The sequence below is a fragment of the Chelonia mydas genome, chromosome 1 (genome assembly GCF_015237465.2).
Source record: "Chelonia mydas isolate rCheMyd1 chromosome 1, rCheMyd1.pri.v2, whole genome shotgun sequence".
Classification (NCBI taxonomy): domain Eukaryota; kingdom Metazoa; phylum Chordata; order Testudines; family Cheloniidae; genus Chelonia; species Chelonia mydas.
Window position 1 is genome coordinate 228,092,832 of NC_057849.1, and position 12,676 is coordinate 228,105,507.

The following is a 12,676-nucleotide window of genomic DNA, read 5'->3' on the forward strand; positions in this document are numbered from 1 at the left end:
CCTAGTATCCTGTCTGACAGCAACTAATACCAGATGCTTCAGAGGGAATGAATAGAACAGGGCAATTATTGAGTGATCCATCCCCTGTCATCCAGTCCCAGCTACTGGCTGTCAGAGGCTACAGACACCCAGAACATGGGGTTGCATCCCTTACCATCTTGGCTAACAGCGACCGATGGACCTATCCTCCATGAACTTATCTAATTCCTTTTTTAATCCAGTTATACTTTTGGAAACAAGTTCCAAAAGGTTGACTGTGCATTGGTGAGGAAATACTTCTGTTTGTTTTAAACCTGCTGCCTAACAATTTAATTGGGTGATCCCTGGTTCTTGCATTATGTGAAGGAGTAAATACCGCTTGCTTATTCACTTTCTCCACACCACTCATGATTTTACAGACCTCTATCATATCCCCCCCTTATTCATCTCTTTTCCAACCTGAAAAGTCCCAGTCTTTTTAATACCTCCACATGTTCCATACCTTTAATCATTTTTGTTGTCCTTCTCTATACCCTTTCCAATTCTAATACATCTTTTTGAGATGGGGCGACCAGAACTGCACACAGTATTCAAGGTGTGGGCATACCATGGATTTATATAGTGACCGTACCTGGTCTCTGAGGGCCACAACCCCCAGCACTGAATGCACACATATGCCACCCGCCCACAAGGCAGGTAATCATACATGCTGCATTCAGTACAACAAACAGGATAGCCCCCCACTCTGCTGCTGGACTTCTGCCTGAATTCTTTTTACTTCTGCAGCTCTTTTTTGTTTTTGTTTCCTACTTCTGTCAAAAGCTGACTTAGCACTTCAGCAAACGCTGGTTCCAGGTGCATTGCCAGTGACTTCCACCAGTTCAGTGGTTTTACTTTTTTTAAAACTTTGGCAGCAAATATGTACTGCTTAATTTTTTAAAATTTACATTATCTTCATAAATTATAGTAAATTTAGGCCTTAAACATAAATTGTCATAATTTAAAATTTAATTTTAAATAGATTTTTTTAAAAGGCTACATTTAAATAAAAAACTGATTTTAATGTGATTTTTAAAGCACTGATTTTTATCCATCCTGCTTATCAATTTCATGTTTTTCTACACATGTACTGTGCTGCAGTTTACCAAACTGCAAAGGAATGTTTAAAAATTGTGGTTTCTTTTAAAGTCACCTTTTATTAACCTTGCAGGTTCTGTAACCCTAACCCTCCTTTTTCTTGAAAAAACACAAACATTTAAATATAAATGCTCATACTGTCTGTGCTTTGTTTCCTATCAAGAGTGCCAATAGTGTAAGATCGTTTTTTTCGTTTTACTTTAAAAAATTTTTGTTTTTTAATTATCTGCGTACAAAGCCCAGCTAAAAGAGGATGAGTGAAAAAGAAAAGGTCTGTGGCTAGATGACATAGCAAGTAAGGAAGCAGGTAGACAACTGATTCTATTTACAGCATATAAACACTGAGATAAATCTGTCAGTACCATCCTACATTCCATAATTGGGTACACGTAAACATCCCAACATTATAATACCAACTAATATTAAACAAATATTATCATGATTAAACTCAGAATGAACCATTCATCTTTTCTTTTGAACTTGGCTCTGTGTTAGCAGTGTATCATTCTGCCTAGCTGAAAACACAAGTTTAGGAGAAGGTGAATAAGGGAGACCAGGCAAATAATCATGATACCTTGGATCACAAGGTGATGCAGTGAGCTACAGGAGCTAGAGATGCTATGTTTAAGTACAGAGCTTCATTTGAGTTGGCTTTGAGAAAGCTTATTTTCCTCACACAACCCACTTGGATCAGATGGTCACAGGATCCAGATTATTTCCAATACTATATACTAATCGCTTATGGAATGATCTTGTAAGAAATGTACACACTACGACGATAACATTTTGTGACCTCAAAACTGTACTTGCCTTCTGAGGACTGGGAACTACAGGGTAGTAATGCTTCTTCTCCCGACTCATTGTGACCCCTTAGAATTTAAGGGCATAGAAAAAAAATCAGTAAAATTTAAAACACAATACATAGTATACTTGGTATTTGAATTAAAGCAGTACATGAAACCGAGTAAAACATGTCACAATTCTGGGCACATGACAAAGTTATATATGTTTGATCCTTTTTCACCAGAAAAACTGAATTCCTACTGCTAAATAGGAATGCTCTGTGTGTTATTGCTTTGTGCCAGGACAATCCCACTTTCTGTGGCATTGTTGGATCATATTAAAGAAGTTCTGTATTAAAATCACAAATGAGTTTGATTCCCCATAGTTTAAATTCCAGGGTATTACTAATTAAGAAGTCTCTTGGTTTTTGGTACTGTTTCTCTCCCTCTATGTGTGAAACTTGCAAGCTGCTAATTGCGTTAGTACATTCTAAGACAGAGTCTGTTCTCAAACCAATTCACACAGAGAGAGACTCAAAGCAATACTCTGTAACAACAGAAACAGCACCCAGAGACTCCCCGCCCTTTTGTTGTATTAACAATTGTGATTAAAATAGAGACAGAGGATGTATGTGGATGGATGCTTGGTGTGGATAATAACTGAATGATCAGGGAGGTGCCAGACTAAGAATCCAGTGTCCATCGGCTGAAGAAGGCGTCAAGTGGAAATAACCAGAGGACCCCCGGAGGGCAGACTGGAATCCACCCAACAGCCTCAAGAATGGGAGAACCAAAGAACAAGATAACATCTAGCAGAACGGAGCCGTCAGGAATGTGCTATCTGCTGACTGATTCAGCAACAGCATGATGAAGCAATTCCCATAGACTGGCATAGGAAAAAACTGCTATAAAAATGGACTCTAGAAAGTGAGAACTTGGGGGTCTGATTCTGCAAACCAACTTCCAGGAGCATCAGATGAGCATCTGACAAGGCCCTGCTCCCTCCTCATGTCCAGGCCACCTGGCCAGTGGCTTGGCATGAGCAACTCTAAGGCTGGTAACTATGATAACAAGCTTGTGGAACGTGTGTGTGTGTGTATGAATGAATGTGTGAATAAATATGAGATTGAATGGAATGTTATAACTATAACTAACTGCTTACTATGATTCTTTCTGTATTCACAATAAATGTGGTATTTTGCCTTTTCCTCTTTAATAAGATCCTGCTGGTTTTTAATTTATTGGTAAAAAAAATCAGTAAAATTTAAAACACAATACATAGTATACTTGGTATTTGAATTAAAGCAGTACATGAAACCGAGTAAAACATGTCACAATTCTGGGCACATGACAAAGTTATATATGTTTGATCCTTTTTCACCAGAAAAACTGAATTCCTACTGCTAAATAGGAATGCTCTGTGTGTTATTGCTTTGTGCCAGGACAATCCCACTTTCTGTGGCATCAGGTGAAAGATTTAGCTCCACTTATTCGCCAGTTTTGTTTAGGTTATATTTTACAACCAGTGAAGGAAGCTAGAGCAACAGAAAACACAAAGAATTAGACCATACTCCTCTATCATGAGGCAGTGAGGAATACACTTTGTCTAAAAGCTGCCCAGGAACATGACTCACCAGGATGGGTAATCCTAATGTGCAAGGGGACCCATGTTTGATCTGTAGATTGGTGAAGAACAGCTGCTTAGGCTTGTGTCTGAGGAAAGTCACATAAATGCCTCCAAGCACCTCAGGATGAATCTGTGCTCCCTTCTTCCCAGCTTAAGGAGTAGTAAATTCCATGCAAACTTCTGCCAGGAAGGGCAGAGAACCAAGATTCTTTTCTTGTGTCTCTATGGAAAAGCTACCTCTATATTCTCCAGGGTGTGTTTTGTGGTTGTGTATGTACCTCTCTCATTCTCAGCCCCAGTTACCAAGGGAGTCGGGATAATTCACCAAAACAGGCCCCATCTGAACTTCCTGGCTGAAAAAAGTGTCTTGGGGCACATATCCACTCTGCTAGACGGATAGCTATGGAGGAACTTCACCCAACCTGCTGTTGAGACATCAGAGAATTACTACCTCTCCTGATATATATGGCTTGTCAGGCACTGGGGATTGGCAACAGGTGGGCTGGACAGTCATCTTTCTTGGAGGAGGACTATGTTCCCTTTGACATTCAGTAGGTGTCTGTGGCTGGAGAATCCAGTAGTCATGAAGCTGTTACGGTGTCCATACCACTAACAGATGAAGTGAAATTACTGGTCCTACGTTTATGTATCTTTTTACCTATTGAACTTTGCCAAATTGTTACAGAGGGAGCAACTGTGTATCATTCCCTACAGTACCATGAGACCTTAAGATAAGAATACAAACTAATTCACAGAAACTGAACAAACTCTTTGGGGTGGGAAAAAGAGTTTCAGCTAGCTGGATTTAGCACTGCATAATTTTACACTAATGGAGAAATGATTGAACAGCTCAAGTAAAAAGTAAATATAACCGTGATCTTCTATTAAACGCCCACATGGAAGCAAACAGAGTAACGGTTGCAAAATGTTTTGTTTCAATTTTAACATTGCCATATCTTTCTAAAAGGGGCTCTCTCACACAGTTATGAGTGTGAAAATGCAATCTGAAAATTGTAAATAGGTCACAGAGTAGACAGTGTCAACTAAGGCAGAGTGTTTGCTCATCTCTGCATTTTTTTTCCCCCCAAGAAGTGTGCCCTTAGCAATGTAGGTGTATGGTAATAGCTACTGACAGGTGCCTCTTACCTAAGCCAATCTGCATGCGCTGATCAAGTGCATAAGAATGAAACAGGCAAAGGGACGGATTTTAAAGTGGGAGGCAGCAACTTAATAAAGTTTTAACTTTAATACCAGACATTTACGCAGGTCCAACATGGTGCCTCCTGCTAAATAAGTTTTCAGGTTTGGCCCCCTATAGCCTCCCTAACCCTTAGGATTCAGCCCATTTCTGAATTCTCTTACCCTTCCATTCTGAGAGAGAATATGGGTACACATGAAGGATACCTCAGTCAACAAAGATTTAAGGTTGGGTCGCACATGCGCAGTCCCTGTCTCACGCCGCCTCAGGCAGTTAACTGGTGCTGTGCGACCAACCGCCCCTCTGTTCCTTCTCTACTGGAGAGATCAAGTATTAATGTCCAAAGTAGAGGGGAGGAAGGGAAGGAGGGCGGGTAGTGGAGCACCCTCGGGGACACATCTCAAAGTACCTACGTTACTGCACACGGTGAGTAACTTTCTCTTCTTCTTCGAGTGCTGTCCCTGTGGGTGCTCCACTTTAGGTGACTTCAGAGCAGTGCCCTCCGGAGGAAGGAGGGGGCTTTGGAGTTGAAGGAGTAAGAAAAGACAGTACACTGAGCCCAAAGAAGGCACTGAATGTTGCCTGTTGTTGTAATGCGTAATGCTGCGTAAAGGCATGGACTGACGCCCAGGTTGTAGCCCTACAGATGTCCATGATGGGCACTTCGTTAAGGAAAGGAACAGAGGTCGAGAGGGCTCTGGTGGAATGTGTGCGAATCCCTTTAGGGGGTTGCTGGTCACATTGATGGTAGCATAGTTTTATACAATCAGAGAACCACTTGGAGAGCCTCTGTTTGGATATGCCACTCCCCTTGGAGCATTCAGTAATGGAAATGAATAGTCTGGGTGATTTATGAAATGGTCTTCTTTTGCCTATTTAAAAGGCCAATGCCCGCCACACATTAAGAGTATGAAGTGTGGTGTATTTTCTATCCTCATGAAGTTTAGGGTAGAATGTCGGCAGGTAAATGGGCTCATTAAGGTGGAAGACAGACGATTTTAGATAAAAACTTGGGGTGTGGTCTCAGGAATACTTTATCTTTAAAAAGAGACAGTGTATGGGGGTCTGTCATGAGAGCACTCAACTCTCCTACATGTCTGGCAGATGTAATGGCCACTAGAAACCCCATCTTCATGGAAAGGTGTAGGAGTGAGCATGTAGCCATGGGTACAAATGGGGAACCAGCGAGGGCCCAAAGGATTAGGTTGAGGTCCCATTGTGTAGTAGGATCACATAGCTCTGGATAGACGTTGGTGAGGCCTTTGAGGAAACGTTTGGTGAGAGGGTGAGCAAAGACAGAATTGATCCACCTTGTGGTGAAAAGCTGTAATAGCGGAGAGGTAAACTCGTACTGAAACTCATGGAGAGACCGGACCTTTTAAGTTCTAAGAGGTAATCTAATATTGAGGGTAAGGAGGCTGAAAAGGATGATATCTGTTTTTGCTGGCACCAAGCATCGAATCTCTGCCACTTGAGTATGTATGTGTGGTGGGTAGTTGCTCTGCGACTATTCAATAATATGTTTTGTACATCTTCCGAGCAGATCATCTCAGATCCCTTGAGCCATGGAGGAGCCACGCTCTGATATGGAGTCTTTGTGGATCCAAATGCAGGGTGAAACCCGAGTTCTGGGACAGCAGATGAGGCAGAAGCAGGAGCATGATTGGTGGACGCACCACCATCCTGAGAAGGTAAGGATACCAGGTTTGTTAGGACCATGCAGGGGTATTAGAATTACTTTCACTTTGTCCTGCCTGATCTTGTGGAGCACGTGGTTCAGGAGGGGGATGGGAGGGAAGGCTCCCAGACCTGCCCTGGAGCAAAAATGGAGGCATTTGGTATTTTGTGCAGTTGCAAAGAGATCTATCGGTGGGAACCCCCTCTGTGAAATATGCACTGGAGTACGCGGTTGTCTAGCTCCCACTTGTGGCCCTGAGAAAAGTGCCTGCTTAGGATATCTCCTGTGGTGCTCTGGCATTCAGGTAGGTATGAGGCAGAGATGCGGATACTGTGCCTGATGCACCATTGCCAGAGTTTCATGGCTTCCATGCATAGGGAGTGTGATCATGCTCCCCCTTTTCTGTTTATGTAACATATACAAGCTATGTTGTCCATAAGGATCTGAATGGCCTTGACTTTGATAATTGGTAGGAAGTGGGAGTAGGCTTTGCGGATGGCTCGTAGTTTTAACAAATTTATATGGAGAAGGGATTCTGTAGGGGACCAGTGACACTGGACAGAATGTGGATGCAGGTGTGTCCCCCATCCGAGGAGCGAAGCATCTGTGGTGATGATTAATGTTGGCATGTTCTGAAGGAAGGGCACCCCCATGCAGACGTTGTCTGGGTGTGTCCACCAGAGTAGAGAGTCTTATTTTGTCAGGCATCATGAGGCATTTGTTTAAGCTGTGTTTGTGTGGGACATAATATATACGGCGCCATCCTTGGAGGCAATGCACGTGTAATCTCACATGACTGATGACAAAAGTCGTGGCAGCCATGTGACCGAGAAGTTGTAGGGATGTCCTGACAGATACCTGGGGACTGCTTCGTGTCGTGGCTATGAGATTGGTTAGAGCAAGGAAATGTTATTGAGGTAGGGAGGCTATGGCCTTGGGAGAATTGAGATGGGCCCCAATGAACTCAAACTCTTGCACTGGCGTCAGAGTGGACTTTGTGCATTTATTTGGTGGCCTAATCTCATGAAAAGGGTCTCCGTCTGTTTGGTGGCTTCTAACGTCACTTGCCGTGTTGGTGCTTTCAGCAGGCAGTTGTCCAAGTATGGGAATATCGTGATTCCGTTTCTGTGGAGCTAGGCTACAACCACTGCTAGTACTTTCAAAAAAACCCGACGGACAGTGTATAGACCGAAAGGAAGAACCTTGTATTGGAAATGTTCCTGACCAACAGTAAATCGGAGAAACCTCCAATGGGAAGGATGGATTGTTATATGAAAATACGCATCCTGGAGGTCCAGGGCCAAGAACCAATCCCCTCTTTCTAGTGCTGGGATTACAGTGCCTAGTGTGACCATCTTGAATCGTTGTGTCTTGACGAATTTGTTGAGTTGGTGGGCGGATGGAGACCACTACTCAACCTACAACTACTTCTTCGTGAGAAAATAGTGGGAATAAAAGCCCCTTCCTCTCTGTTTTTTTGGAACCGGTTCTACTGCTCCTAGATGTATGAGGTGGATTACCTCCTGACACAGTAGAGGCTCATGAGATGGGTCCCTGAAGAGGGACGGAGAGGGAGGGTGGGTAGGGGGTTTGAAAAGAAAGGGGATGGAGTAACCAGTTCATACGATTTCATGCACCCATTAGTCGGATGTGATGGTTTCCCAGATTGGATAAAACGGACGTAGGCGGTCTCCGAATGGTCAGGAGAGAGTAGAAGTCTCCAGAACAGACAGACATGGGGTTCTCGGGCCCTCGGCCAAGGCTTCAAATTTGTTGCCTGGATGTTGATGGCTACAATGCAGCTACAGGAGGAGTAGGCTGTCCTTGATGACCTCGGTTTGCGGCCCTGTGACTCATACCGCCGATGTTGTGAATACGGAGTATGGCGGTAATACTGAGGAGCATAACAACTCCTCTGTCTTTTCTTGGGTCTAGGCATATAGATCCCCAGAGATCACAGTGTCGCTCGTGAATCTTTGAGGGTGTGAAGACAGTCATCAGTCTTTTTGGCAAAAAGTTTGGGCCCTTTGAATGGTAAGTCTTCAACCATTGATTATACTTTCCTAGAAAAGCTGGAGAGATGGAGCCATTAGGCCCTTTGCATCACCTCTGCAGTCGCCACTGATCTTGCAGCTGTGTCTGCAGAGTCCAGTGCAGCTTGGAGGGCTTTTCTGGAGATGAGTTGTCCCTCGGATACAAGACTGTGAATTGTTCTGCCTTCAGGAATAAAATCAATACATTCAGAAAAATTCATCTAGTTATTGTAATATTTTGCCAGCAAGGTCTTGTAATTGGCTATGCGTAGGTGTAGTGTAGCTGAAGAGTAAGCCTTGCGGCCAAAATGGTCAAGGCTTTTTCAGTCCTTATCACGATGTGTTGTCTTGAGCTGTTGTCTGCCACATTCATGGACTGCATCGACCACCAGTGTCGGATGGAAGAAAAGGAGCTCTGTGCCCTTCGCTGGCACCTAATATTTTTTGTCAGACCTCTTGCAGGTTGGAGGAGCTGTTGCAGGGATCTTCCAAATGGTCCTGACAGGTTCCATTATCATGTTGTTCACAGGCAAAGCGATTTTGGAGGGGGTGGTGTTCAAGATGTCCACCAGTTCGGAATGTGTCACCTGGACCTCTTCCAGAGAGATGTCCAGAAAGCTAGTCACTCTTTTAAATAGGTCTTCAAATTGTTTGAAATCATCCCCTATATTAGGGGGAGGAAGCATGACTGTGTCGTCTGGGGAGGATGACGACAGGTGGGTAGGTGGTGCCCCTTCCTGGTATGGTCCTCCTCTTCCTCCCCTTCCCCAGCCAGTTCCGAAGGTCCAGGTACCAAAGGTGCAGACAATTGCTACGTGCTCAGTCTAGAAGTGGTGGGCAGTCCCTATTGTGTGGGGTAAGTTGCCCACAGGTTCCAGTATGCCCATTGGGGTGGGAGAGGCATAGGTGGACCCCAGGGTTGGCCATACCACTGTAGATGTTTGGGATCAGCGTAGTATGCCCCCTGAAAGGATCCTGATTTGGGTGGCTCACGGTGGGCAGGAGATTGTGGGGGAGAATCTATTTGTCCCTCCTCGCTTAAAAAAGGTGGAGCAGAGCATAGTGGAGTGGCAATGAGACTCGGTGCCGAATGTGCCAGGATCGTGTCGGTGCTGAGGATGGGAGAGTCAGGCGTAGATCTGATTAAGAGATTTTTGTGCCATATGAGCTGCTGTGGAGTCTGCATGATCTGCACCGGGGGCTGTGCTTGCAGCGGTGCTGGGAGCTGCAGTGCATATGTTGGCACCATAGGCTGTGCCAGTGCGTACACAGAGCGTGATTTGGGGTTCAAGGACTGAGCCATGGTCTGCACTGGTGCTGCACAGCTGTGTGTTGATTGTGGCTTTGACTGAGTCAGTGCCAAGGCATGGGGTTCTGATTTCTCCTTAGCACCTCTGTCCGAGCTGGCTCTTTTAGAGTCCTTAGCTCTCGCAGTACTGGCGGTGCTGGATGGTCCCGCTATCTTGGCTCTGGGCACTAAAGGTATGGTGAGTGCTGATGCAGTTTGCCTGATCACAGAATGGCACTTCTTGGCTGATTCCTGCATTGGGGATATAGTTACCCACTTTTTAGACACTTTTTTAGTGGGTTCATCAGAAGTCTGAATGGAGGAGGGACCCTTGTCAGAAGCCATGATTGGCGAGGCTTTTTCCAGGCTTCAGGCTCAGAAGCAGGTCTGAGAGACTTCTCCATGAGAAGGAGTTTGAGTTGCAAGTCTCTAGCCTTTCTTGAAAGCCGGAGTAATAGAAATGGGATGATATTTAATAGCGCAAAGTGCAAGGTCATGCACTTAGGGACTGACAAGATTTTTTGCTATCAGCTGGGGACTTATTAGTTGGAAGCGACAGAGGAGGAGAAAGTCCTGGGTGAACTGGCTGATCACAGGATGACAATGAGCTGCCAATGTGATGGGGCTGTGAAAAAGTAATCCTCGGATCATATTAGCATCAGACAAGGTATTTCCAGTAATGATTGAGAAGCGTTATTACCACTATACAAGGCACTGGTGAGACCTCATTGGGAATACTGTGAGCAATTCTGGTCTCCCATGTTTAAGAAAGATGAATTCAAACTGGAACAGATGCAGAGAAGAGCTACTAGCATGATCAGAGAAATGGGAAACGTACCTTATGAGAGGAGACTCAAAGAGCTTGGCTTGGCTAACCAAAAGAAGTCTGAGGGGAGATATGTTTGCTCTCTATAAATACATTAGAGGGATAAATACCAGGCAAGGAGACTAATTATTTAAGTTAAGCACCAGTGCTGAGACAAGAATAAATGGATATAAATTGGCCATCAACATGTTTAGGGTTGAAGTTAGACAAAGGTTTCTAACCATCTGAGGAGTTTCAGAGTAGCAGCTGTGTTAGTCTTTATCCGCAAAAAGAACAGGAGTACTTGTAAGGTGCCACAAGTACTCCTGTTCTTTTCGTCTGAGGAGTGAAGTTCTGGACCAACTTTCCAAGGTGAGCAGTGGGGACAAAAAAAATCTAACTGCTTTGAAGGCTGAGCTTGCTAAATTCATGGAGGGGATGGTATGATGAGATTACCTACAATGACCCGTTTGTGACTGCTAGCACCAAACATCACCAGCAGCTGGAGATAGGACACTAAATGGGAAGGGTTCCAAGTTACTACAGAGAATTTTTTCCCAGGTGTCTGGCTGGTGGGTCTTGCGGACATGCTCAGGGCTAACTGATCACCGTATTTGGGGTTGGGAAGGAATTTTCCTCAAGATCAGAGTGGCAGAGACCCTGGGGATTTTTCATCTTCCTCTGCAGCATGGGGCAGGGTCACTTGCAGATTTAAACTAGAGTAAAGGGTGGAATCCCTGTAACTTGAAGTCTTTAAATCATGATTTGAGGACTTCAGTATTTCAGTCAGAGGTTATGGGTGTATTACAGCAGTAGGTGGCGGAGGTTCTGTGGCCTGTGATGTGCAGGAGGTCAAAAAACTAGATGATCACGATGGTCTTTTCTGGCCTTATATCTAGGATTCAAACAATTGCAGAGTTTGTACTTTCTAGCCCTGTTTTCCTCATTAATATTTTTTTTAATGAATAGCTTTATATTAATGATATTCCTAATTAAGACAAAAAGTAAGATGCAGATTCTTACAACCAGTTACTTACAACACTACAGTGTTGGTTGATACAATGTACTCCAGTTCTTTGGTCCATGGATTGATGAAACTAAACCACTGACTCTTCAATGTAATGAAAGTTCCATCTTTTGCTCTGAATTTGTAGGAATTTGTAAATATTTTTTCTTTACTCTGCAACACTAAATAGGAAAAAAACATATTAAGCTCATCCGGATTTGTACACACAGGAGGACACAACTGACTTTAAAAATCTGTTTTGACAACTCAGTTTTGGTAGCACACAACCAATAAAACAATTTCAATTTAATATAGTGTCAACAATGTGTTTGGTACTTTCCAGATAAGCACAAAGACTGAATTCCAATCAAATTTCAAACTCAGCCATCTGATCAGACATGAAGCAGAGCCCATCACCTCAGCTCTTGCAAGTCAACAGTGGGAAGATCTGAGGCTTGGTGGTCCTTTAAATTCAATATTTAATTACATGACTACATACTATTTGCTATATAGGACCCCTGCTTCATTCAGTGCACAGGGTGGACAGAGATTGAGGCAGAGGGTTAAGGGAAGAGAAAGAATATTCTCTTGTGTTTAAAGCACTGGCAATACTACAGATGTTATATGTGACACAAGGCAATACTTAATGAGGACCTTATTTCTAACTTTTCCTAACTCGTGAGCACTTGATTTTCTTTTCACATAGTGTTTGTATGTCATTTATATTAGGAGGACCAAGCATTTCATACCTGCTTTGTGTTTATCAGCTAGATGATTGTGATCATCTTGATGGAAGTACTCGTAACAAGAAGTTCCTAGAAGCTCTTGTGGCAGATACCCTAAAATTGCTGTTGCACTGTTAGGCAATAAGAAGACAGGATTCACACATAATTAAAACACTTTATTCAGCATCTTATGCCAATATCATACAAAAGAGAAAAAGCATATTTAAAGGGGAAACACGTGTTTATTTGGGTTTGAAAACAAAATTCTACTACAACAGGTACAGATCTAAACAAGCATAAGAAATAAATGATGGTTAAGCAATAGATTACCTTGAATCCATTAGCAACAGAAACAAGATATTAACATTTTTATGTTAGCCAGTACCATCAGACACAAAATAGTTCAAACCCATATTTC

General features: G+C 43.4%; 1 protein-coding gene across 8 annotated transcripts in view; it reads right to left on the reverse strand.

Annotated features, from left to right (window-relative positions):
- ARNTL2 (aryl hydrocarbon receptor nuclear translocator like 2) overlaps window positions 1-12,676 on the reverse strand; it is a 59,690-nt gene that overhangs the window by 19,768 nt on the left and 27,246 nt on the right. For 7 of the 8 annotated variants that reach the window (XR_006287990.1, XR_005227802.2, XR_005227806.2 and 4 more), the window contains 3 exons: window positions 12,283-12,389; window positions 11,565-11,715; window positions 1,927-1,985 (listed from right to left, as the gene is read on the reverse strand). Coding sequence is in view for 5 of the 8 variants with exons in the window: in XM_007063029.4 (XP_007063091.3) it covers window positions 1,927-1,985; window positions 11,565-11,715; window positions 12,283-12,389 (317 nt within the window). In the remaining 3 variants the exon portion in view is untranslated. The remainder of the gene's footprint in view (window positions 1-1,926; window positions 1,986-11,564; window positions 11,716-12,282; window positions 12,390-12,676) is intronic. The other variant, XM_037915220.2, reaches the window with a different exon arrangement.